Source organism: Hibiscus syriacus, unplaced genomic scaffold (genome assembly GCF_006381635.1).
Source record: "Hibiscus syriacus cultivar Baekdansim isolate YM2019G1 unplaced genomic scaffold, ASM638163v2 tig00112910_pilon, whole genome shotgun sequence".
Classification (NCBI taxonomy): domain Eukaryota; kingdom Viridiplantae; phylum Streptophyta; class Magnoliopsida; order Malvales; family Malvaceae; genus Hibiscus; species Hibiscus syriacus.
The window spans coordinates 756,393-783,995 of NW_024063417.1; the positions used below are offsets into that span (position 1 = coordinate 756,393).

The 27,603-nt window shown below is 35.5% G+C and overlaps 2 protein-coding genes across 2 annotated transcripts; one reads left to right on the forward strand and one right to left on the reverse strand.

The window, feature by feature from the left end:
* Positions 1–8,836: 8,836 nt before the first annotated feature.
* Positions 8,837–11,706, forward strand: LOC120184441 (polyadenylate-binding protein 3-like). Its single transcript, XM_039188912.1, has 6 exons — positions 8,837–8,948; positions 9,039–9,141; positions 9,537–9,607; positions 10,910–11,101; positions 11,260–11,381; positions 11,493–11,706. Exons 1-6 carry the CDS (start codon positions 8,901–8,903, stop codon positions 11,539–11,541), a joined length of 585 nt encoding a protein of 194 aa, XP_039044843.1. The 5' UTR covers positions 8,837–8,900; the 3' UTR covers positions 11,542–11,706.
* A 986-nt stretch (positions 11,707–12,692) lies between these two features.
* On the reverse strand, positions 12,693–15,751 carry LOC120184444 (7-deoxyloganetin glucosyltransferase-like). The gene is made up of 2 exons (XM_039188915.1): positions 15,184–15,751; positions 12,693–13,650 (listed from the first exon to the last, which is right to left on the reverse strand). The coding sequence occupies exons 1-2, from the start codon at positions 15,671–15,673 to the stop codon at positions 12,722–12,724; spliced, it is 1,419 nt and encodes a 472-aa protein (XP_039044846.1). The 5' UTR covers positions 15,674–15,751; the 3' UTR covers positions 12,693–12,721.
* Positions 15,752–27,603: the final 11,852 nt, after the last annotated feature.

The window sequence follows — 27,603 nt, forward strand, 5'->3', positions numbered from 1 at the left end:
GTAGAGCTTGGCATTTTCATATGTTTGCGCTTGAAACTCCTCCATTTCATTTAGATTGAGCAGCAGTTTTTCCCCAGCAAGTTGCGCGTTGAAGTTAAGTTTCTTGATTGCCCAGTATGCTTTGTGTTCTAACTCAACTGGGAGGTGGCAGGCTTTTCCATATACCATCTTGAAGGGTGACATTCCCAGAGGTGTTTTGAATGTCGTCCTATAGGCCCAGAGTGCTTCATCAAGTTTTGGGGACTAATCTTTCCTTTGAGGGTTCACCACCTTCTCAAGAATTTGCTTGACTTCTCCGTTAGACACTTCAGCTTGCCCATTTATTTGCGGGTGATATGCCGTGGCAATCTTATGTCACACTCCATATTTCTGTAATGCCTTGGCAATTAGCTTGTTATCAAAGTGGGTGCCTTCATCACTTATAGTGGCCCTTGGTACTCCAAATTGAGTGAAGATGTTTTTGTGAAGAAACTTGAGCACCGTCTTCAAGTCATTCCTCGGTGTGGCAATCACTTCCACCCACTTAGACACATAGTCCACAGCGAGCAAGATGTATAAATCTCAAAGGAAGATGGGAATGGTCCCATGAATGCCCCAAACATCAAAGAGCTCTATCTCTAAAATATTTTGCAACGGCATTTCATGTCATCTGGAAATGTTTCCAGTGCGTTGGCATTTATCGCACGGTTTGCAAAATTCGTGGGCATCCTTAAACAGTGATGGCCAATAGAAGCCTGATTGGAGGACCTTTTCAGAAGTCCTCGCACCTCCAAAATGCCCTCCACAGGGTGTTATGTGGCAATGGTGTAAGATATCGTGTTGCTCTTCTTCAGGGACACATAATCGAATCATTTGATCGGCACATTGCTTGAACAAGTACGGCTCATCCCAAAAATAAAACTTGGCATCATGCAGAAACCTCTTTTTGCCCTGGCTATTCAGTTCATAAGGAAAAACACCACTAACAAGAAAATTAACAAGGTCGACGTACCACGAAATTGTCGTGGCATATAAAATTTTCTAATTAGGGAATTCTTCTTTAATATCAAAAATGTCATGGCATTCTGAAATGTTTTCTAGCCTAGATAAATGATCTGCAACTTGGTTCTCAGTACCTTTCCTATCAATGACCTCTAAGTCGAACTATTGCAGCAGTAATATCCATCTAATGAGTCTAGGCTTGGCATCTTTCTTGTTCACTAAGTATTTTATAGCTGAATGGTCAGTGTGAACTATGACTTTGGTGTCTATCAAGTATGGCCTAAACTTTCAAATACAAATACCACGGCAAGTAATTCTTTCTCATGGTAGTGTAGGTTAATTGTGCCTCATTCAAGATACGACTATCATAATATATAACATGAAAGATTTTACCTCTACGCTGCCCAAGCACAGCTCCCACGGCAAAATCACTTGCATGACACATTAATTCGAACGGTGTCGTCTAGTCAGGGGGAACTACGATCAATGCAGAGATAAGTCTCTTCTTCAGCTCATTAAATATGCCATGGCATTTCTGATCGAACATGAACGGTTGGTTCTGTTGCAACAGGGTGCACAAGGGCTTGATATTGTGGAGAAGTCCTTGATGAATTGTCTATAAAATCCAGCATGTCCAAGGAAATCCGTATGCCCTTGACAGAAGTTGGTGGGGGTAGCTTCTCGATCACCTCGATCTTGGCCTTGTCTACCTCAATGCCCTTTGCATAAATTTTATGGCCTAGAACAACGCCTTCAGTCACCATGAAGTGGCATTTTTCCCAGTTCAGCACAAGATCAACCTCCTCACATCGCTTCAGTACCTTTACCAAATTGCCGAGGCATTTTTGAAATTCATCACTGGAAACAGAAAAATCATCCATAAAAATTTCCAGAAAATCCTCAACCATGTCTGAGAATATGGTTTGCATGTAGCACTGAAAAGTTGTCGGGGCATTACAGAGTCCAAAAGGTATTCTTCGAAAAGCATACATGCCATATGGACACGTGAATGTTGTCTTCTCCTGGTCCTCTGGTGCGATGGCAATTTGATTATACTCCGAGTACCGTCCAAGAAACAATAAAATGCCTTGCCAGCAAGTCGATCCATCATTTGATCGATGAACGACAAGGGAAAATGATCCTTCTTGGTGGCCTTGTTAAGCTTGCGGTAGTCCATGCAGATTCACCACCTGGTGACCGTGCGTGTAGGTAACAACCCGTTGTCTTCACTCATCACCATGGTCGTGCCTCCCTTCTTCGGCACACATTGGACGAGACTCACCCATGAGCTGTCTGAAATGGGGTATATTACTCCAGCGTCAAGCCATTTGAGAATCTCTTTCATCACAACTTGCTTCGTGATTGGGTTCAATCTTCGTTGTGGCTCTATGGATTTGCCATGGTATTCTTCCAGCAGGATCTTATGCATACAGATAGTTGTACTTATTCCCTTCAGATCTGCCATCGTCCATCCTAACGCTTTCTTATGTTGTGACAAAACACTTAACAAACTAGATTCTTGGTTATGAGTAAGGGCAGAGGAAATAATCACAGGCAAAGTTTAATTACTACCCAGATAAGCATATTTAAGATGTTGAGGCAAATTCTTAAGTTCTAGGGTATGAGCATGTTGTAATGAGGGCTTAGGAGGAACAAACTCTTCAAAATTCAAAGGTTCAAAATGCGTACCTGGGCCAGCTTTGAGGAAGCTAGCTTGTTGTTCCTCGGTAGGAAAATCATTAGGCTCTCTATCCTTTAAGTCTTTAAATAGCCTCTTATCAGGGTCTGGCTGAATGAAATTGTCTTGGCAAAATTGATCTGCTTCCTTTGCAATTGTTGTATCTACTTCAAAAATGCTATGGCATTCTTCAGAATCATTCATGTACTTGAGAGATCGGAAGACATTCACAGTGACATGTTGATCAGTCACTCGCATGTCAGTTCACCCATCTCGCAGTCGATGAGAATACGACAGGTAGCTAGGAAGGGTCTCCCCAAGATTATGGGTGCTGTGGCATCGACCTCACAGTCTAGGATTAGAAAATCGACAGGAAAAACGAATTTGTCAACCCACACAATGACATATTCAATTCGCCCTTCAGGCCGCACATGTGAACGATCGGCTAATTACAAGATGACAGATATGGGTCTCGTATTTCTTATCCCAAGCTTCACGAAGATTGACTTAGGCATCAAGTTCACGCTTGAGCCAAGATCACATAGTTCATTCCCAACAAACTTGTCTCCTATCGAACATAGGATGATAAAACTGCCTGGATCATGTCTCTTCGGTGTCAGCTTGCTTAAGGAGGAGCAAAATTCTTTTACCATGGTAATTTTCTCGTACTGCTCAACCTTTCTCTTCTTGGTAACAATTTCCTTAAGGAATTTAGAATATGTCGGCATTTGTTTCATAGCCTCCAGAAAAGGAACATTGATTTGAAGTTAACTCAGAATGTCAACAAATTTTCTGAATTGAATATCCTCGTTATGCTTTTTCAGACTTTGCGGAAAAGGAGGTGGGGGTCTAACTTCCTGTACTGATGGGGTGTTAACAGAAGTTGCCTTGGCATTTTTATTTGCCCCCTCAGTTTCTTTACTTGATGAACCCTCAGCCTTGTCCTCTTCCTTAGGTGCTTCTTCCAACACCTCGTGATCAGCTTGCACGATTACAGGGGGTGAATCCTCCTTCAGTCTTCCCCCAAACTTGTCTTTAACATTAATTTGTGTACCACTTCGGAGAGTTAGCACACTTCAGTTCTCCTTGCCATGAGGTTTGGTGACTTCAGTGTCACTCGGCAAATGTCCTGGTCTTCGTTCTTGTAATGCCGCGGTAATTTGACCAACCTGACTCTCCAGCGCCCTTAATAATGAACTATGTCGATCTGAAGCAAGGCTCCTTGATTTTTTATGGAGGTCGCATGGTCTTGCAGCATTGTCTTCGTTGTTTCAATAAACTCTTGCATTGTGGCTTCCAGAGAGCTGGTGTTTGATGAAGATGACCCTCCCTTATTAGAATTATGCCATGGCATATTCGATTGATAATTATGGGAGTCATTGAAATTCTGTTGCCGATCTGGTTAATGAGCATTGTTGTTTCCTTGATTTCCCCACAAAAAGTTTGGATGTTGATGCCATCTAGGATTATAGGTGTTGGAATAGGGGTTGTTGTTGCCTCGATTGAAGTTGCCTACAAAGTTGATGGATTCTTGATTGGTCGAGCAGTCACTCTCATTGTTATTGTCGTGGCATAATAAACATGTTGAATGAGCTACCTTCACTTCTCTCACCTCACTTGGCCTTTGCAAATTTTTCAACACATTAGTGATAGTAGCAAGTTGGGCGGACACTGAATCTTTAGAATCTAACTCGAAAGCTCTATAAGACTTTCGCCCAACTCCAAGCCTTGTGGATGGAAACTGATAATTGTTAGTGGCAATCTTATCCATAATGTCAAATGCCTCTGCTGGTGATTTGTAAAGCAATGTCCCATTTGCCGAGGCATCTAGCATCATCCTCGTAGGCGTGTTGACTCCATTGTAGAACATCACCACTTGTTTCTAATCTTGAAAACCATGATTTGAGAACTTACGAGGCAATGCCTTGTATCAATCCCAACACTCATACATCGACTCGTCATCAGCTTGACGAAAGGAAGCAATGTCGTTCCTCAGTTGGGTATTCATGTTCGGAGGATTATAGCGCAGCAAAATATTTTTGCACATATCAGTCCACGACTCCATTGAACCCGCTGGAACGCCACTCAACCAAGCCCTTTCTCGGTCACGCAAAGAATATGGAAATAATTTTAGCTTCAGAACATCTTCGTACACCCCTTGTTGGCGAAAAGAATCATACACCTCCAAGAAGTTACGAATATGCTGCCTGGCATCTTCATTTGGCATGCCCCCAAACTTCCCTATGGAGTTCAGTATATTGAACATGACAGGTTTAAGCTCAAAGTGGGCTGCCTGAATCTTTGGTGCCATAATTCTAGGATTTAAACGTCTAAAATTGGGTTTAAGTGATCACCAATGGAACGAGGTCTGGGTGCATTCCCAACAAATGGATTTTCCTGCATTCTGATCATCCTCATGACCAATGCCTGGATTTCAAATTTGGTACATATTGGCATGTTGAGCACATTTTCTTCTCCTAAAGAGCCTCTCGATCTCAGGTTCAACCGGTTCTAATGGCTCGTCAGGGTTACTTTGGTCATACACCACGAAATCCTAAAGAAGATAAGAAAAATAAAGGGTAAAACTATATAAAAGAAATATAAACAAGTAAAATAAAAATGCTATCACAAAACAATTTAACTTCCAGTTGCCAATTCCCCGGCAACGGTGCCAAAAACTTGTATGCTCGGTATCAGTACTATAAATGAGTGCATATATATGTGCAAGTATACACAATCGAACAAGTAATACAGTGATAAGTTGAGTATCGTCTCCATAGGATTGGAGGAAATCAAATAAGTTTGTCAAGGCACTTTACTCTGTCACCTAAGTAAAGTTAGTGATGGTATATACAAATGATAATGTTATGGCAAAATGGAATGACTGATGTGGAAATGGAACGATGGTAATATGGTAGCAAATGGATATGTCGTGGCAAAATAGATTGTGTTTAGTGCAAACAGATGGAAATGTCAAGGCAAAATGAGATGTAAATATACGAGTTGGTTAATAAGACTTTGTCTTTCTCACACGACAAGTTACTTTGGGAATTAGTGGTAGGAGTCACTAAGGAAAATCTAAGTCTACTTCTCCGAATGGTCTTCCTTATATGCCCAGTCTGCCCGACAAAGTCTACTAAGGTGCCCTATGCTATCTCTAGTAAGGGACTCGACAGATTAAAGATGCCCCGGCAAAACCGATTGGCGTAAACCCCTGCAATGATCCTATTGGTCCAGATAACATGATATGTCTCGGCAATACCTTTTTGCGGCAACATTAACATCTAACCTATCGTTCATGCACAACTCCTTTTAGTCGAATGAAATCCTAGCCTTATCTCTGAGGTGGATTAGGCCTAGTTACTACCTAGAACCCTTTGTTTATATAGTTCATCCCTAGTTTCTCTTGAACACTAAGGATTTTTATCTCGGTATTCTCTCAAACCCAAAGAATCTCCTAAGGAATGGCTACTCTCGTAGCTCCTACAACCTTAAGGCACTAAGTCTCATAAACAAAACAGAATATATCATAGAAAAACAACCATTCATTGAAATAACACTCAAACATCCAAGTGAACTCCCACCAAATAGGTTTAGTTCATGGTGGGGTTCGAAATAAACAAGCACAAAGCAAGTTTCATCCGTTCCTTACAACCCAATAACAAAATATGAAAGAAAAGAACTAAGGGAAGGAGAAAAAGCCTTCGACGTGCACTTCCGGAGCTTCCCTCGACCACCATGAACTGTCCCCAACGAACTAGCTCCTCTTGGATGCCTAGAACGCCACTCCCTCAGGCTTGTCACAGAGAAATGCCACGGTAAGTAGGATTGAAAGAGAAAATGAGAGACTTTTTCTCTCTCTATTTAAGCTCAAAACGTTGTGGAATAAAATTCTCTAACATTGTGGCTTCATCCTCTAATTATAGGGAAAAATTAACCTTAGGACTTGGTGTTAAAATTCCTAGAAAACCCCAAACCATGCTTAAATCACGTGGGTATTGGGTAGAGCATAGCAGTGATCCAGTCTGGGTTGCCGACTGAGTACCTGGCATAATCCCGTTGCAGACGCCCAGGGATAGACAGGATTTGCAGAGCAGGCGGCGTGGTCAGCAGGATAGCTATAGCAGCGCCGACCCCTCCAGGCGGATCTTCGAGGCAGATTTCTCGGGCAGAGATCACGGAAAGTAAGAGACAGCTGGCTAAAAATATCTTCTTGCACTTGGCTCGCTTTCGAAATGCCAATCCAACTCGGCATTTTCATTCTGCTTAGCAGTCTCCTTATGTCACGACATTTCCTTTTCTCTTTTCCTTGCTCTCAATTCCTACACATCATTAGACAAACACCTTTCCCATAAGGTAGCACTGATGACAAATTAAAATACTGCGGCAAACCGAATTCCACCACATGCAACTAAATCCTTCTAAATGCATCTACATGGTCCTAAATGAGCTCTTAAACATTCAATAACTTAAGTGAAAAGGTCCCAAAATGTGACCTTTTTACGGAGTTATCATTGATTTATAGCTATCTATAAATGACTATCTTTCGGAGGTGAAGCATCAACAGATGTATGAGTTGAAGTTTCAATTTTTGTATTTTTCGAAGTTCCACCACTTTTTCTCTTAAAAAGTTCAATAATTGTTGGATTTTTTCTTATGACAAGTTGCATTTATATAAAATTAATTCATTAACATAACAAAAATTAAATTTGGAAATCAACATTCAAGTTAACAATAATTATCTAATAATTTAAGAATTAAATTTATAATTTTATTTTCTTAATTCAACTTAATAATTATTGATTAACTAAATTAATACTAAAATTAAATATAAGATCAAATAGTTTCAATCAAAAAATAATAAATATAGTATTGCTTAATTATTTACCTTTAAAATTGACACTTGATTGAATTTGAACCACTTCAATAAATCTCGAACAATCGTAATAGAAGAACTTAATCTTGTTTTGGAGCCTATGATTCTATCACAAGGTTTTATGTTAGAAGAATAAAGAATTTACCCATTTTTTCAGGCAAAGATAGCACCTATATTTTTTGTGACACCAATTAGGATAAAACTTAAAAGTTTAGCAAGGGTCGGGGGCCCAATGGCCCTTGGCCTCTGTTGGTGAGGGAAGATATAAATTATTATATGTGTTTCTTAGGGGTGTTTATCGAGCGAGACGATCACGAGTTGGACTGTGCTCAACTCATTCTCATTAAAAATTTATTGTTCAATTTGACTCATTGCTCGTTAAGCTCGTCAAAATTTTTACCTTGTTTTTAGCTATAGGTAAAATCTACTAATATTATATAAAGCTTAATATAAACATAAATTAATAAATTTAATAAAAATATCAAAAGAGTGTATGAAACAATTTTAAAGTCTATACTTCAAGACAATAATCCACAAATATATTAAAATAATAATTAGGGTTTAACTTTAGGTGTAGTATAAATAATAATTATTAATTAACAATTTAATATTTTTATTATTTATAGAAAATTAATAGATTAATAATTAATCATCTTTTTTATATCTACTAGTAAATTGGTAATTTTTTAAATGAAATATTTTTTAAAGATAATTACTAAAAGATTATAAAAAAAATGAGTTTATCGTGAACTTATTTAGTTGAATTGTCTTTGCTCGACTCTATCGTTTAAGATATCGAGTTGAGCTCGAGTTCGAGTCGAGTCAACCTAAGTCGAGATTTGACCGAGTTTTAACCAAGTCAACTTCGAGTTACTCACGAGCTTCTCAACTCATTAAGCATCCCTACCGCCTCTCGTTCAAATTTTTATTTAAAACTTTTTATATTATTTTAATTAATTTATATTATTTTATTTAGTCCATATGATTTTAATTAGATTATAGTATTTCAATTACTTTATATTATTTTAGTTGAATATACTGATTTTCATTATATTTTTATTTTTATATTTTAAATAATTAAGTGATTATAGGTATAATTTACATAAAATTTAGTTACTTTTTTAAATTTGAGATGTTAATTACGTTATAAATATTAAAAAAAAAGTAAAACCCTAATCATCTTACGTGGCACGGATAAGGTAGGGTTGAAAGTATGAATGGGAATGAAATTATCCCTAACATTATATCATAGCAGAAGACCGAAGGGAGAAAATTTCAGGGAAAGGATTCGACACTGCGAGAAAGGGGAAAAGCGTAAAAGGCTGTGTCGATCCTTCGTTTTTATTTGAAGTTTGAGTATAGAAGATGGAAGGAGACGATGTAGTCATGGCCACTGAGGAATCCACTGAAGCTGTAATTTTATTATTTTTTTCTTTTGCACTTTTTATTATTGTTAGGGTTTTTCCTATTTTTAATAAACCCTAATTTTGGAGAATTCTGCAGGACCTCGATGACATGAAAAGAAGGTTAAGAGAGATGGAGGATGAAGCCGCTGCACTTCGTGAGATGCAAGCTAAGGTCGAGAAGGAGATGGGTTCCGTTCAAGGTTCTCTGTTTATATTTCAATTTTCTTGCTTTATTGTGCTCGTTTGCCTTTTTTCCTTGTGACGTATTTTTCCCCTAGTTATCAAGTCCAATTAAAAGCGCTTGATTGACGCTCTTTATTTTCCTCTTTCGAGTTCTTATAAATGGGCTTTTGGTTTTAATGTGTAATATCTGGCCAAATGATTGGAAAACTATCTGATAAATCCTTTCACTTGCCTTATTATCAACAAAGCCTTTAAATCAAACGCAATTCTCTTATGGGTTTTCAAAGCTTATATCTTTTATGGAATGTTAGCTGGAATTTTGAACCCTGTGTTTATTTGTGCATAAAATAAGTTGAATATCTTCTTTGCTTTAATTTTAGTTGCATTGTCGTCTTTTGTTGTTGTGCAATAGATCCAGCTGCTGCAGCTACGTCCCAGGCTAATCGAGAGCTAGTAGATTCCCGATCAATCTTTGTTGGCAATGTGAGGCCGCTTTCCATAGCTTATTTTTCTGCACGTCTTTGCATTTATCTATAATTATATTCTAATGGTGAAAAAGAGGTAAATATCCACCATTTTGAAGTCATAAGCTGCACGGGTAGTTCAATGATATGCTAACTTCTGAATCTAAACAAGAAAAACAAAGTATTCTTTCCCAAATTCATGGGAATAGTTAGATTGTGCATCAGGTTGAACTTATCCTATCAATAATTAATGCCGGACACACTAATACCAGTATTTAGACCAATCTTCATAGCTGAACTTTGAATGTAGCTGTAACTCAAATCGAGTCAACTAGTTGTCCACCTTTACCTATAGATACACTGGATTAAGAGCCACTACCCAGAAGCATTGTCTTGGCTAGCTTTGGGCTCCTGGTTGTGTGACACTGGATTGGAGGTGTGCCACATGCATGAAGAAACCAATTATGGAATGCTGCATCTTCCTTAAATTTTTGTCTAGGCATGAATGACCGAATAATAAATTGTAACTTGAAAGTCTTTTAGAAAGTTACAATAATTGTTTCAATAATGAGTCTTTTAGTTGTTTAAAATTGAATGAAATGACAACTTATGATATATCCCGGTTCTGTTTTTAGTTCTTAGTATGGTGTTTCTATTGTGAAAGAAAATAAGAAAAAGCTGATGCAGAACGATTAGACATTGAGGCAAACAAATCTTAATTGTGTTTTTCTTTTTCTATAACATTTATGTTAAGTTATCATAAAATACATTCTAGTGAAATATTGGCATATGTGCACTTGTTTTCTTCTCTGTATTATGGAAGAACGTAATGGATTTTTCTTTGAGTTTGTTCAAATGATGTTTACCCTAGTTTGGTCATGAAAGGTTGATGTGGTTATGGCTGTAATATGGCAGTGGCCCTGGTCTGTGACTAAGTGATTTGGATATATCCTTTCATGTTCTGTCCTTAGGTTTAGCAAGGTAGGTTATTGTGATTAGATCGTTATTCAATTTGTTGGCCCTATGTATCAATTATGTCTTTCCTGTGTGAATGCTAATTGCTTGAGAAGGTTTTAACTCTTAACCATTTGCTTTAGCTCCTTATAAACAACTGAGTCTACTGGTGAACCAAGACCTGGTCTGCCTTTTTTTAAAGGTGATTAGTAAGCATATACTTGTTGCACAAGTGACATCGTTTGCTGCCTAGTCTCTCTTTTTTTTATAACAAATTAATAATTGCAGTCACCTTTTATTTTTATAATTTAAATTATTTTGTTCTGCATAGTTTACTGGCTACATATATAACATGCTGTGAATGCAGGTGGATTATTCGTGTACACCTGAAGAAGTTCAACATCATTTCCAGTCTTGTGGGACTGTAAATAGGGTTACTATTCGAACAGATAAGTATGGCCAGCCAAAGGGTTACGCATACGTGGAGTTCCTTGAATCTGAGGCTGTTCAAGAGGCTCTTCTTTTGAATGAATCTGAACTTCGTGGCAGGCAGTTGAAGGTAAAATTTAGTGTTTTTCTCCCACCTCTCCCCTCTCTTTTGAGTAGAAAAAGAACACTGGCTGCTTTCTTTATGCCGAGAGAAGTAGTTTTTTTCACTTCCAAACTTCCATGTTTTAAACTATTTAAACATCATGTGCTTTCTTTGTATCTTTGTAGGTTACCACTAAGAGGACCAATATACCTGGGATGAAACCATATCATCCACGTCGATCCAACCCTTTTATGCAACCCAGGGACCCATTTATGGCTCCATATTTCTTTGCTCCCTATGGATATGGGTATGCTAGCAGCTGTGGTCTCCAACTTAATTCATATATTTGTACTTTTGTTTTCAGTTTTGACAACCTGAATAAAGGGTGTTAAACTTTGTTCTATATATTACATTGCAGGAAGGTGCCAAGGTTGAGAATGGCAATGCGATACAACCCCTATTATTAAATACCATGGACCATGGTAGTAGTTCCAGATACTTCTGATAACGTGGCTAGTTTATGAGGTATTTTTTTTACCTATCAATTTGGTTGATGTGCCAAAACCATCCAAGAATTCTGGTCTGGTACTCTGGTTTTATTGGTGGTGAATTATGCAACTATCTTTCTTCAACTGCCATGTTGCTTGAGAATTTTTTGTTCTTAAGAATGCATGTGTTAGTTATTAACTTCATGCTTAGCTCTGTTGGTTCATGTAATTGTTCTTAAAAATGATACTTAGCTGGTCTAAAGTTCAAACCTGTAGGGGTGTGCATTAAACCTAATTATTTCAGTTAATCGGTTTTCTTAAATTGATTTTTTTTAAATTGAAACTGAATCGACTTGGGAGGAAAACTAATAAAGCTGTCCGGTTGAATTTTTGGTTGATTGTGTAGGAAAATTGACTCTAGTGACTTAAATTAATTTTTTACACTAATACTATATAATAATTTTTATATAGGTATACTTATTAGTGTATGTATTTTAATTTCTGAAGATAATAATAATAATTATTAGTCTATATATATTAATATATATTTATTTTTAATTAAACAGCATTTTATTAGTGTATATATTTTTAATATATTTGATAATAAAACATGTTTCTCCCCAAATTCTCTTCGAAAATTCACACTAAAATATGGTCACGAGCATCTTATCCCTGCCAAACCGAATAATCCTCGTGCTAAAATTATTTTGTAGTATACGGTTAGTGAAATTTTATTTAAAAATTTACAACATTTATTTTGGTAGATTAAATACTTGTTACGTGACATAATGAGATATAAAATATAAGTTTTTTATATTAGAACTTGCAGTGGAAGTAGAGACGTTACCACTGGGAAATTTGGAAGGGGACTGAACGGCGAGGAAGAGGCTAGGGTTTTTTTCAAAAAAAAGAGGGGTTTAAAATAATATTTTTATTTTTCCAAAAGAAATAAAAATTATAAATTATAAATACGATACATGTTAAATAATAGTTTTTTAATGATTATTGTTGTATAAATATTTAAAAGAATAATGTTGCAAATTTAAATACTTATTTAGAACAAAAAAATTCTTTAGGCATTTAAAGTTAATTTTAGGTATAATTTAATAATTTATTTTTTATTAAGCCTCTAAAAAGGAAAAAATTATACCATAAAATTTTACTCTTGTTTCAACTGCATAACAATGTTGTCAAAATTTATGTACGAAGATCCACCAGGGGTTGTAGCAGCTTCAGCTTTCTTCTTCCAATCCATGGCCTTTACCCTTAAACAATGGCCCTTCATCCCTTCCATCAACTCCCTCGCAAGAATTTCAACTTTCTCCCTATTGACATCACTGTCCATCTCCATCCCAATGCCCCACTCCCTGCAACAGTAAAAACAATTCATTGGCTGGTCTGCAAAAAACGGCCAACAAATCAATGGCACCCCTTCACACACACTTTCCATGGTCGAATTCCACCCGCAGTGAGTCAAGAACCCGCCCACAGAAGGGTGGCTCAGCACCCTTTCCTGCGGACACCACCCAACAAGCACACCCCTATCACTTATTGCGGCCAAGAACTCCTCCGATAGTATATCTTCCCCACCGCCGTTGACAAGATCCGCCCTAATAACCCACAAGAACGGGTACTTGCTGTCAGCCAGTTCCCATGCAAAGTCACGCAGCTTTTGAGGCGTCACCGTTATCAAACTTCCAAAGTTTACGTACACAACCGAGCAGGGCTCCCTTTCGTCTAGCCAAGACAAGCATTGGGTGTCTTCTTCCCACAAATTTGATCCCATGGAGTCCAAATTCGTCGGACAAAGTTGGCGGTGAAGCAGTGATAATGGACCGATGGTGTAGAGGTTGGTTAACTTGGTTTTAATGGCGTCCAGAACTTGGTGTTCGAGATCATCAAAGGTGTTGAGGATGACAGCGGCGGCTTTGGTGGCATTGTTGACGGATTGTAGGTTGTAATTGAACATCGTGTCATTTGGATTGGTGGTTCGAATGAAGGTGGGGAATTCTCTTAATCCAACTCCTTTCATTGCAGGTATCCAATCCATATCTGTGTCCAGATAACCATTACTCAACTGACTCGCATCTGCAAATAGTTCAAAACACAGTAACAAAGTCATGGTTGAGTTTTTCTGTGCGGTAGGTTAAAATACGGTTAAAAACGATAGAAATAAGCACGACTTAAAATATTATCAAAAAGCATGACATGTTAGGCTGTTAACCGAAAATATTAGGAAGAATGTCATATTTTTAGTTGCACCCAATTTAAAAGTATTATAGTTTTTTTTATAACATTTTAAGTCACATTTATTTATATTTTTTTAGTCGCATTCTAACCTTTCTTTTTTTAGAATCTTCCGAGAGTCATTTATTGTGTTGTAACAAATTATATACGAATGAATGAATTTCAAAGATAGAAAAATAAATAAATAATTATGTCATTAAACATACATGCTTTAACAGTAACAACTGTAATAAGATTTTAAATTTAAACCTATTAATAACATAACAGAAAATATAAAATCAAATTATGCCAAATAGTTATTCAAAATGTATATTTCAAATTTAAATAAAGGAATTAAACTTTAATTATCAACATAGTAGAGGTATATATATATATATATATATGCCCAACTAAAATAAAATAATTGAACTTTAAATTTCAACTTTATAGAGGGACTAAAACTAAAATTAAACCTGTCCAGACATAGGCATTAAAGAAGTTTGGGAAAATAAGTATATTGGTATCCAATGCCTATGTTCGACTCAAATATATTTATGCATTAATATGAGATGGATCTTTGCCGCACTTAATATATTTATGCATTAATATATATGGATGTTTAAAACAATGACAAATCTAAAAATATTTTTTAGAGTATAAACATTCGTTAACGATATAATTTTTTTAATATGGTGAACATAAATAAAATTTTAAGATTGACACTATCAATAAAATATATAATTAATAAAGAAAATTTGAATTTCAGGTCAACACAAATAAAATTTTAAGGTGGACACTATCAGTAAAATAATAACTAACAAAAAAATTAGATTTCAGGATGGACACGTATTCACCCTCAGCCCTCAATGAATTCCCCATTGCTTTGAAATATTTAAGAGGAAAAATCTTTGAAGATACCAAGTATATTCATAGGTAATCTTCATGAGGAGTTTAATATTGAATTAAAATTTGTAATTGTGAGCTCATATATATAATATATAATGTTTTCGTGAAGTATGATATAAAATTAAGTGATTAGTTATGTTATGTGTGCCATATGTATTAAATTGTCGTGAAAACAAAGTTTATACGTTATAAGTTGTATTTATAATTTGATAAGAGACAAAATTATAAATACTTAAAAATTGACCTAGAGAGATAATGGTCCCTAAAAACTAGGTTAATTTGTATTTCTTCTATTCCTTCGAAGAGCGCAAGAAAACCATATATTCTTAGAAGATCAAAACTAAATTCAAAGATTTCAATCTATCAATAACTTTTAGTACGTCTCCGTATTTATTAGATTTTGATAATTTTGCATTATTACATCTTATCTAGTCTATATAATATTGTTATGATTCCGTCGTTAAATTGATGTTACGATGTAAATAGTACCTTTCAAAGGGAAATATCCACGTTCTTTAAGGTCTTCATAATGAAGGTAACCCAACATGCTACAAGCACTGGGAGTGAAAAGAACCATCTCAGGGATCCCAAATTCATCAGCAACTTCCAAGGTGAAGCTCATCACTCCATCGGATATTATGCTAGTAATCGGGGGGACATCCTTAAGCTTCATTATAAGCTCCCAAAAGGAACGTAAACCCTCGACCGGTATCGTCAGGCATAAGTCGGGTAAATCTTGTATTCCTCGCGGGTTCGTCGAGGGCAAACCGTCGATTATCGTTTCGAACCGGAAATCAGGTGAGCCCTGGAGCGAGTCGAGTCCTCTTGATTCAAGCAAGCGATGATAGTTGAAGTCGGTGTGGACGAAAGTGATACGGAAGCCCTTGAAATGGAGGAGCTTGGCAAGTTTTAATATGGGATTTATGGGGCCTTGAGCTGGTAGAGGAATACAAACAACATGGGGCTTTACAGGTTCCATTTGGCCCTTGAGAAAGTGTAGCGTTGAACTTCAATGAAAAAGATGAGGCATTTAAATTGAAGGAGTTTAAGATAAAACCAAATATGTGGTGTTAAGAGAGTGACTCAGTGAGTGCCCCACTTTTAGTCAACCACTAACTGCAGAGATGAATAGGAGGATTAGCGGGATAATTGTTTTCTTAAAATTTTAAATAATTTAAATATATTTTTATTTTATATTAATCATTTTTTTTATTTTTTTAAAAATTTTATAAATTTATCTCTATTATAAAATTATGCTCCGGTGTTTTACCTAATTGATGTTTTGTCTCTTATCTCGATCTTATCCAAATTATGGTTCATTTTCATTTAATATATATATATAAAATATTTAGGGTAAGTACACAAAAGATATTAATTATATGATATTATTTTGTTGAGTCTATATTATTAAAAGTTATAAAATCGTCATTTGATTATTCATTATATTTTAAACTCGTTATTTTTCATTAAAAATTAACAGTCTTCTAAGCTAAACGTTAACTTGGTGACTAAAATATGATAGTCGTTTGAGATTATAAGACCAGATTTTATCATATCTCAGACAACAAGTTAACGTCTAACTTAGATTGTCGTTAAATTTTAATGAAAAAATGATGAGTTTGGAACATAATAAATAGTCGGATGATCATTTTGTAACTTTTAATAGTCAATGAACTCAATAAAATAATACACTATAATCCAAAAATTTTTATAACTTTTAATAATTAAACTATATAACAAAATAATATATAATTATCGATATACTATTTATATAATTTACCCTAATATTGATGGGTAACATATCATGTCACTGCAATTGAATGTTGATTTAGCCGACTCCTAGATGCTGACTTTACGTATAGTACAAAATCTTAGCTATACATCAATGAATAGGAAACTGGGATACTACCATTTCCAAACAATAACAAAGCATCAATGAAAAAATATGTATTTTATATTGTTTAGTTTATTTAAATTTTAGTTTGTAATTTTATATTTATTTAATTTAATTTTTAAAATTATATTTTTATGAAAATTAACCTATAAGTATTTTTTTTGTAATTTATTCTAAATCCTATTCAATTATAAAATATAATTCGACGATTATTAAAGTCGAAAAATAATTCACTTAAAAATTATCTAATCTAAAGTTTATCTGTATCCGGTAAGATCCAATATGTATTTTATTTGTCAATAACATGACTCGATCTGAACGAGACTCGACCTGAAGTCCATCAAAACTTGAATTAACCTGATTTTTAACTGATTCAGACTCGAGTCGTTTTGACCTGAATTTATATTGATCAGAACTGAAATTAATCCACCCCAAACCCAAACTGAATATGATTTCAAATCAACTTAAAAATGAACTAAACTAAGTTGACTCATCTGAATCGAAACATTAAATTAATTTAAAATAACTTATATCCAATTCGATCTTACTTTACATAATCAAACTTAAAACCTAAACGATTATCTTCATGTCCCTAATAATGTCACTGCAATTGAATGTTGTTTTAGCCGACTGCTAGATGTTGACTTTAGGTATATGTCGATATCGTTTTTCGTCTGGGTGGGGAAAGACCGATTACCGACTCGGGGGTGGTTTTCTCATTGAAAAGGTTTTCGAAATGTGAGGAGTCGCCACCAATCATTTAAGGTGAGATTTGAACACTGTCAAAACCAGGTGATTTTAATAAAACATTTTATTTTAATAAAATACCGTGTTTTAGGGTCTGCAAAATCCAGAAATCGGGTTCGAGTCAGTTACGTGTGGGGAAGGATTAGCACCACCACAAGCGCCCAAAAATTGGTACCTAGTTGGTTACCCTATATTTAAAATTGGAAATTTTAAGTTCGATCTTTATTTAACTTGAAAATCATTACGGATGCAAAGTTAAAAAGGGTATTCGTTTATTGAGACCGATATCATTCGCCCCCAAGCGTAAATGCAGGAGATCACTATTGTGCCTAATAACCGCACATTGCCTCGTTTTTAGAAAACAAACATGATGCAGTTTTGAAAAGGATGTCGACTTATTTAGGGAATTACTAGTAGTCACCCCCTGAGCACGATCGCGGAGGATATACTATTAACTCCTTAATAAGTGAACAATGCCTTAAGTTTTAAAAACAATGCAATCAAGCAAAATTTTATTTAATCCTAATTATACTAAAAATAAATTAAGGCTTTTTTATAACCTACGGTGTCAAATTATGAAAATTAAAGAACCTAGGGGCTCAAAACTAAGAACGTAGGCTCTAATATTAATCCTATTTGGTTTTAATTAATTATTGAATCGAATAACCGAGATGATCCCTCGAGCGTTTACGCACGCGAAGGCCAACTTGAATTATCCCCTAAATTAAAAGACTAATTGAAATTTGGGGATTAAAAGGGGCAAAATCTAAAGTATCTAGTTCTAAAAGACTAAAAAAGTCTAAGGATCTAAATATGATAAACTTTAAATATAAGGACTAAATTGCAAGAAATCAAAAGAAAGTAACTAAATAAAAATAAGCAGGGACCATATTACAAGAAATTTAAACTCAAAAGCTAAATTAAGACTAATAAGGGCTAAATTAAAATAAAATAAAGCTACGGGCCAAAATAAAAAAAATAAAAACAAAAGGTTCAGTGATCAAAATGTAAAAACACGCTAAATTAGAAGGGCTAAAATATTTAATTTACCAAAAAAATAAAGCATGTATCATAAATTGGTGAAATATCAAAATCAGTCCCTACAATGACCATTTTATGAAAACACGTAAAACTGTAGGGTTTTATGTTGCAAGTAGACCATTATTATACCCTATATACTAACTCTTCCCCCTTTTTAATTCATTCTTAACCAAAATACACAACAACAAAAAAGAAAAAAAATAGAGAATGCTCTCCCCTTCCCCAGCCGGCAGTAGGTCGGCCACCCCCAACCTCGATACAGCCACCGCGCCGAATCATATGTGGCGGCTAAAAACCCCAAAATGTCCCCAAAATTAACCCGAACCTAGATATAACCACCCCCGAAGCCTATTTTAGAACCTAGAGCCTCTAAAATGACCCAAAACCTCCTAAAAACAGCCTTAAACCGTTCGACTACCCCAATTTCCAGCGACCCCCATTCGAACCATGTAACTTTCCGATCTAAACCTTTTATTTTTTCATTTTTTATTTGTTGTTATTAGGATTTAGAAGGGTTCAAAAATATTATATATATACTCGTATGCCTTGGGTATTTGCTTTTAATGTTTGTGTGCATGCATTTTTTAAATAGAAAATAACAAACATGATCATGGCATTCAAAAATAAAAAAATTAGTAGGTTTCAGACATAACAGAGCAAAGCATAAAAAATAAAAGCATAGTGTTCGAACGTAAAAAGGAAATATAAAAAAAGCAGTAGAAGGTAGATAACCTTTAAAGTCTGTTTATTGCTTGAGAACAGAGAATTACAGTGCTTTTTCGGGTAAGGATTTTTCCAATCCCGTTTTACATACTGCTTGCTTGAGTTAAATACTCATTTACAACCAAATAAAAAAATATTCCCACTTTCTTGTGTTTTGTCTTTTTGTAGGTGAGTGGGAGACAGGCTTGGAATTGGTGAAGGCCTGGGCACAAGTTGGAAAGGGTTTCACGTGGGAGTATGGGTAAGGGTTTAGTGGAGCATGAGCATGGGTTTTTGATTAAAATATGGTGCTCACAGCTTCCCCTCTTTGCTCTTTGATATGAAACGGGAATGAAGCAAAGATAAAAGAACGTCATCTTTAACTCAATCTTTGCTCTTCAAGTAGCTGTTTTTTTTTCATCGTGATCTTTCTTTCAAAAGTGTTGATCCCTCAAGTAAGGTGTTGCTGATTCAACTCCATATGCGATGAATCGAGCGAGAATGACAATGCTGATGATGCTGATCCAACTCTGTATGTGATGGATGAGCCAGGTATTGGTGCTGTTCCAACTCCGTATGTAATAGAATCGAGAAAGAACAACAATGTTTGATGATGATGATCCAACTCCATATGCGATGGATGAGCCAAGTATTGATGTTGTTCCAACTCCGTATGTGATGAAATCGAGCAAGAATGACAATGTTTGATGATGCTGATCCAACTCCGTATGCGATGGATGAGCCAAGTATTGGTGTTGTTCCAACTCCGTATGTGATGGAATCGAGCAAGAATGACAATGTGATGCTGATCCAACTCTGTATGCGATGGATGAGCCAGAAGGAACAGTTCTTCTCATTATGAACTTCTTCTCATTCGTTGTACGAGTTCTCATTATGAACTCTTTGTTGGAAATGTTGAGCTAAGGTTGAAACAAGTTCTTCTCATTATGAACTTCTTCTCCCTTATTGGATGAGTTCTTCTCATTATGAACTCTCCACTGGAAATCTTGAACCAAGATTGAACAAGTTCTTCTCATTATGAATTTCTTATCCCTCGTTGGACGAGTTCTTCTCATTATGAACTCTCCGTTGGAAATACTGAGCTAAGGTTGAACAAGTTCTTATCATTATGAACTTATTCTCCCTCATTGGATGAGTTTTTCTCATTATGAACTCTCCACTGGAAATCTTGAACCAAGGTTGAACAAGTTCTTCTCATTATGAACTTCTTCTCCCTCGTTGGACGAGTTCTTCTCATTATGAACTCTCCGCTGGAAATGTTGAGTCAATGTTGAACAAGTTCTTCTCATTATGAACTTATTCTCCCTCGTTGGATGAGTTCTTCTCATTATGAACTCTCCACTGGAAATCTTGAAACAAGGTTGAACAAGTTGTTCTCATTATGAACTTCTTCTCCCTCGTTGGATGAGTTCTTCTCATTATGAACTCTCCGTTGGAAATACTGAGCTAAGGTTGAACAAGTTCTTCTCATTACGAACTTCTTCTCCCTCATTGGATGAGTTCTTCTCATTATGAACTCTCCATTGGAAATCTTGAGCCAAGGTTGAACAAGTTCTTCTCATTATGAACTGCTTCTCCCTCGTTGGATGAGTTCTTCTCATTATGAACTCTCTACTGGAAATTTTGAACCAAGGTTAAACAAGTTCTTCTCATTATGAACTTCTTCTCCCTCGTTGGACGTGTTCTTCTCATTATGAACTCTCCACTGGCAATGTTGATCGATTTATCTTCTCTTTAAAGATTTTCAAACTTGAAAAAGATTATCATGTGTCAGTAATAATTGTGTTTGAAGTACCCGAAGGTATTGACCCAAAGGTCCTCGAATTTTGCTAAGATCCATTTATTTCAAAAATGAAGACGTGAATTGATTCTTCGCTGAAATATTCTTCTTCAACATGGAATTCTGAAGTGAAACCTCTGCTAACTTTGGAATTCCTGTCAAATATTCAACATCTGGATGAAAATGAATAAGAAACTTGTTTTAAGAGAAGCTCTCTCGAGTGAGATAAATTTTATTTTGAGGGAAAACTGTCTCAAGCGCAAAATTGGTTTTAAGAAAAACCATCACAAGAAATAAAATTTCTTGTTTCAAAGGAAAACACAATCAAAGTTTTTGTGTTTCAAGAGAAACTGGCTCCAGGAGAAAAAATTCAGTTCAAGGGAAACGATCTCAAAGTTTGACGTTTCAAGGGAAACTATCTCAAAGGGAAACAATCTCAAGAGAGACAAAATTCGTTTCAAGGGAAACAATCTCAAAGATTTTTTTTGTTTCAAGGGAAACTGTCTCAAGAGAGACAAAATTCATTTTAAGGGAAACAATCTCAACGATTTGTGTTTAAAGGAAACTGTCTCAAGAGAGAAAAAATTTGTTTCAAGAGAGAAAAACTCGTTTCAAGGGAAACTGTCTCAAGAGAGACGAAATTCGTTTCAAGGGAAACGGTCTCAAAGATATTTTTTTGTTTCAAAGGAAACTGTCTCAAGAGAGACAAAATTCAATTCAAGGGAAACGATCTCAATGATTTGTGTTTCAAGGGAAATTGTCTCAAAAGAGACGAAATTTGTTTCAAGAAAAAATGTCTTAAGAGTGACAAAACTCGTTTAAAGGGAAACTGTCTAAAGAGAGACAAAATTCGTTTCAAGAGAAACTGTCTCAAGTGAGACAAAATTTGTTTCAAGGGAAACAATCTCAAAGATTGGTGTTTCAAGTAAAAAAATGTCTCAAATGAGATGAAATTTGTTTTGAGAAAAATTGTCTCAAAAGAGACAAAACTTGTTTTGAGTAAAAATTATCTCAAGTGAGACGAAATTCGCTTTTTTTTCATAATCGCCAAGAAATCCCTGAAAATCAGGCTTAATTTCTAAAAACTCATTCGAAAATCCTGCACTAAAGGTCTTATGGATGGCCCGTAGGACTTACAAATCAAGAAACCCCCGAAGGCTTAGTTTCTAAAATCTCATTTGAAAACATCCTGCACTGAAGGTCTTATGGATGGTCCGAATGACTTACAAATCAAGAAACTCTTGAAAATCAAGCTCAGTTTCTTAGTTGTCACCAAGGAACCCCTATATATCTCGTTGGTCCCTCAAGTGTTCATCAAGGAACCCCTACATATCACATTGGTCCCTCAAACTTGTCGTCAAGAAACCCCTGAAAATCAGGCTTAGTTTCTTAGTTATCACCAAGGAACCCGTACATATCTCGTTGGTCCCTCAAGTGCTCATCAAGGAACCCCTACATATCACGATGGTCCCTCAAGCTTAGTTTCTTATAAAAATCATTGGAAATCGTCATCAAGAAACCCCTTAAAATCAGGCTTAGTTTCTTAAAAATCTTTTGAAAATATCATTTTGTTTGGATAACGTGACCCCACATCAAAATAATAATTCTTCTTGGATTGGGCTCCTCAATTCTTGAGGTTCTACCAATCGAAATATAATTCCCTTTATTCAAGGCTTGAATTCTATCTTTTTCTTCTCTTCTTTTCTTGAAAAATCTGTAAAAAAATATGCTTTGATGCATGAAATATGAATGCAACATGTAATGCATAGCTTTCTTGTGTGCATAAATATCTATCGGTAATCATCTTTTGACTTCAAAAATGGAGATCTCGATCTTCTTTCACTCTTGTATGAAGTTTGCCCATAACATCAACATGGTTAAACTAGTCCTCTAGAACAATCATGTCCCTCTCATCTTCTATCTTGTCTTGCTTCTTCAACATGATTCTAGAAGAAGTGTTTCCTCCTTTGAATTCTTGTTGCGATCAGGTAGATGTTTGGACACCTTTCACATCTTTGACTATGTTTTCCCATCAGAATTGTTTCTCAAGAGTCTTACTTGTGTTTATCTTTCGACCCTAGCACTCCAAGCAACAGGGGTCATTTATCATGTCTGTTTGGTTTGAATCTTGTTATCTTAACGACATCTGGCTTAGGTAATACCTCAATATGGGTTCTCATGGCTATCTTTGTGCCAAAATATTCATCTTCAAGGGTAGTTCTCTTGTATCACTAACCAGTAATGTTAACGAATAACTTGGGGGCTTCTCTTTATGATGCCACCATCAGATGGACATTTAAGAAGTGATCAATTCCTCTAACATGATAGTCTTTCATCTTTGCCATGAGAGAGGATATGTGTCCCCTTCCACTAAGGCGATCATATGATTCTTACAATGTCACAATGAAGTGTTAGAAGTTCTGTCCACTAGCCCTTATGATCTCTCAGACTTTCTTCCTTCAAGAAATTCTTCATTATTCTGGCATCATTTGCTCTTTTTTTCGCTAGAGGAAGGATGAGTCTCATCAGCTCTAAGACATTTTTCACTTGAGAATGTCCTGTTTGAAAATGTTTCTATTTTCTTTTATTTTAGAAATGTGAAAAAATATTGAATAAAATTCAAAAATGTTTTCATTTTCTTCTGGCTCACAATCAAAACAAATTGTAAAACAAGAGTTCGTTGAATATCAAATAAATCAAATTTACTTTTAATCATTCAAAAATTATATACATTTGAAAAGTGTAAAGATTAATGCTGATAAAAGGCTCAGGTTGACTTGGGAAGGTAATGTGTTTCAGGTTAATTTGGGGAGGTAATATGTTTCGGGTTGTCTTATTGCGTTCTCAATTCTGGTGCTCATTGATCTGATGTAGCAACCACCAAGTTTCTCTTCTGGAAATGTTCACTGGTTCTCATTCCTCGTGAGCGCCTTTGGACTGTGCAATGCTTTATCAAGAGATGTATAAGATTGTCTTTTGTACAGTGGTTGACAACCTTCATGTTCGAGCTGCCTTTTTAGGTTTTCAACTCGAATCTTTCTTTGGTTTCAAGATGTCATCTAAAATTATACGTCTTGAACCCTCCTTTTATTATTTTTCCCTATCATGCATAAAAAGTTTTAGAAAACTAATTTTGTAAATAAAATTAACCCTGAGGGGAGGAATGAAATCTGAAGATAGTCTCTCCACTTAGAAATCCATGTATGATTAGAAGGACTTTTCAGGCATGTAATATAGTCTCTGTGTTGTTAACTCGATTTGATCTTCGAGGGCTTCATATTTGTCCACCTTGTGATATATTGTTATTTCTTCCTATGACTTGCCTCTGTAGCAAAATCCAGATTGATGATGTTCACTCATGCGAGTAGATGTCCTTCATCTTTGCCCCCCAGTGTGGAGGGTGATCCTTGGTTAGGGTTAAATCAAAAGGAAAATACTATAGGCTTAAAAGGGGACAACAAGGGATATATATATACATATATTTTAAAGGATAAATGAAACAAAGTTGTTCATCATCTCATTCACGAATTCCTTGTAAAAGATGTATCCCCAGGGGGACGAGTATTCATGATTAACCTTATTTATATGAAGATAATGTAATTAATGCATGATAGAATTATTTCAATGATTTCATTTATTTCTTCTTCTTCTTCTTCTATTTGCCCCCAGTATGCCCTAATTATTCAAATTCTCTAGAAACAATTTGATCTGCAACACTCCATCTTTTTTTGGTTTGAAAATGTCCTCGTCATGCCCCAAGATTTATTGAGATTGGGAAATGAATATTGGTTCCGTGTCTAGGAAGGGAAAGGTATGACTTTAAAGTTGTTATTATGAGAAATGTAATGTTATTGAAAGGTTATTTCGGTCTGAAAAGGGGGTATGGAAGGTCTAATCTTTCCCCTTGTCAAAGATCTATAATTAATGAAGTAGTAAACGAAGCTTTAATCCATTCGATATTCAAAGAATTATAAGATTAAAACTTGATTTATTGCTCATAACCTTAGAAAATGACATAAGCTCAATTAACAAATATTTACTAAGGAAAGATCAAAAACAAGTTCAAACAGGACAAGGCCAGTGCAAAATTGGCCCCCAGAATGTCTCATTACGAGTTAAAGGTCAATACCCCTGGGTGAAACAAAATCTGGGCCTTGCTTCTTCGTACCCCACTGATTTTGATAATACCTCAAACTTCAGACGGGGCTAACATTACATTCATAACTTTGAATCCTTTTTGGGTACAGATGGGGTCACTTCATCTTACCCTCAAAACTTTCATCACAAGACTCTCCGCAAGCTATTCGCCGGATCCGTGATTAATGCATATTGAGATGCAATGTATACTATGTAATGTACAATGTGTATATACTAATGCAAAGATGAAAAAATGCACATGTAAATGCAAAATGGGTGTGCAAAATGTGATATACAAATGCAACCCGATATTGATTCCAAAATAACTTAGTTTATTCAAAAAGTACTCAACAACATACACGTCTAAGCACTTAGGAAAAGAGAGTACATCAACATGGAAACTAAATGTAGAATCTTGCCCTATTCGCTAATCTCTTGAGCTCTATCATCAATCCCATGATGAACCATTCTTCTTCTGATTATGGGATCACGAAAACTCTTAAGGCTGTCGCATCTTCAGATAATTCGAAGACTTGACGAGCAACACCATTGGCCTGATTCACTACTATCTGCATTACTTCATGTTGTCTTTGAATAGTTCATGGTCGGCTCTCCTCTAATTGTTGAATTCGCTGATGGCATCTTTATACTGTAACTTCTAGCTCAAGAATATTGGCTTTTAAGGCCTCATTTTCCTGTCTGGCTATCTATTATGCGGATGAGTAGATCAACCCTACTACTTCTAGCTCCATTATCTTCTTCTTTAACATCTCATTTTCTTTTTAAGACATAACCCATTGTTGTTGTAATAGTTATGATAAGTGTCATCTAAACTAAGCAGATGTGCTTCAAGCTGCTCAATATGTGCTCGCCTATGAGCCAATTCCTGGTTAGCCTCATCTCTTTGCTCTCTCAATCTCTGAGCGTGCTATAAGGCTCAAATAATTACCTTCTCTGGAAAAAATGAATCTTCGATAGTGATAAGGCTGTCTCTGAATCGCGTTTGCCCATACTTGAATCAGGTCTGAACACTGATTGCATTCTCAATCCATCGGAAGACATTGCTGCCTTAAGCTCTTTTTATAATAACTAGGTAATTTGGGAATTAATATCGTTTATGAAATGATGTGATATGACAATGATACATGCAAAAGTGCAATAAGAACATATAAAAGAAAATTAATGTTAGTAGAAACAAGACAACAAGAATCAATTTAGTCGAAAAGATTAGTCCATAAATGTAATCTTAGCAAAAATAAATAAATATGACTCAAAGTTGAAGCTGAAAAAAAGTATACAAAAAAATTAATAATCCTAAGCACATGCGTTCTAGTTCTCCTAGGCTATCCACATGGCTCTAGCGGGGTAAGCTTACTAAATTCTCTATATGAGGTTGGGTTCTAACAAAGGGTTCCCAAGCCATTTTTACAACCTGCTAACGTTGCCCCCGAGTCTGCCCCATTACAGACACGTGGGTTTTCTCTTTAAAAAGGTTTTCAAAATGTGAGGAGTCGCCACCAATCATTTAAGGTGAGATTGGAACACCGTCAAAACCATGTGATTTTAATAAAACATTTTTATTTTAATAAAATATTGAGTTTTAGGGTCTGCAAAAATCCAAAAATCAAGTTCAAGAGTCAATTACGCGTGGGGAAAGATAAGCACCCCCACAAGCGCCCAAAAATTGGTACCTAGTTGGTTACCCTATATTTAAATTTGGAAATTTTAAGTTCAATCTTTATTTAACTTGAAAATCATTACGGATGCAAAGTTGAAAAGGGTATTCGTTTATTGAAACCGATAGCATTCGCCCCCGAGCGTAAATACGGGAGATCAACTATTGTGCCTAATAACCGAACATTGCCTCATTTTTAGAAAAAAACGTGATACAATTTTGAAAAGGATGTCGACTTATTTAGGGAATTACCAGTAGTCACCCCCTGAGCACGATCGCGGAGGATATACTATTAACTCCTTAATAAGTGAACAATGCCTTAAGTTTTAAAAATAATGCTATCAAGCAAAATTTTATTTAATCCTAATTATACTAAGATGATCCCTCGAGCGTTTATGCGAAGGCCAACTCGAATTATCCCCTAAATTAAAAGACTAATTTAAAGTCTAAATTAAAATGGAGGCTCTATTTAACATATTTAATTATGTCAATATTAAAAGTCTAATAGAAATTTGGGGATTAAAAGGGTCAAAATCTAAAGTATCTAGTTATAAAAGATTAAAAAAGTCTAAGGATCTAAATATGATAAACTTTAAATATAAGGACTAAATTGCAAGAAATCAAAAGAAAGTAACTAAATAAAAATAAGCAGGGACCATATTGCAAGAAATTTAAACTCAAAAGCTAAATTAAGACTAATAAGGGCTAAATTAAAATAAAATAAAGCTAAGGGCCAAAATAAAAAAATAAAAACAAAAGGTTCAGTGATCAAAATGTAAAAACACGCTAAAATTAGAAGGACTAAAATAGTTAATTTACCAAAAAATAAAGCATGTATAATAAATTGGTGAAATATCAAAATCAGTCCCTATAAAAACCATTTTGTGAAAACACGCTAAAACTGCAGGGTTT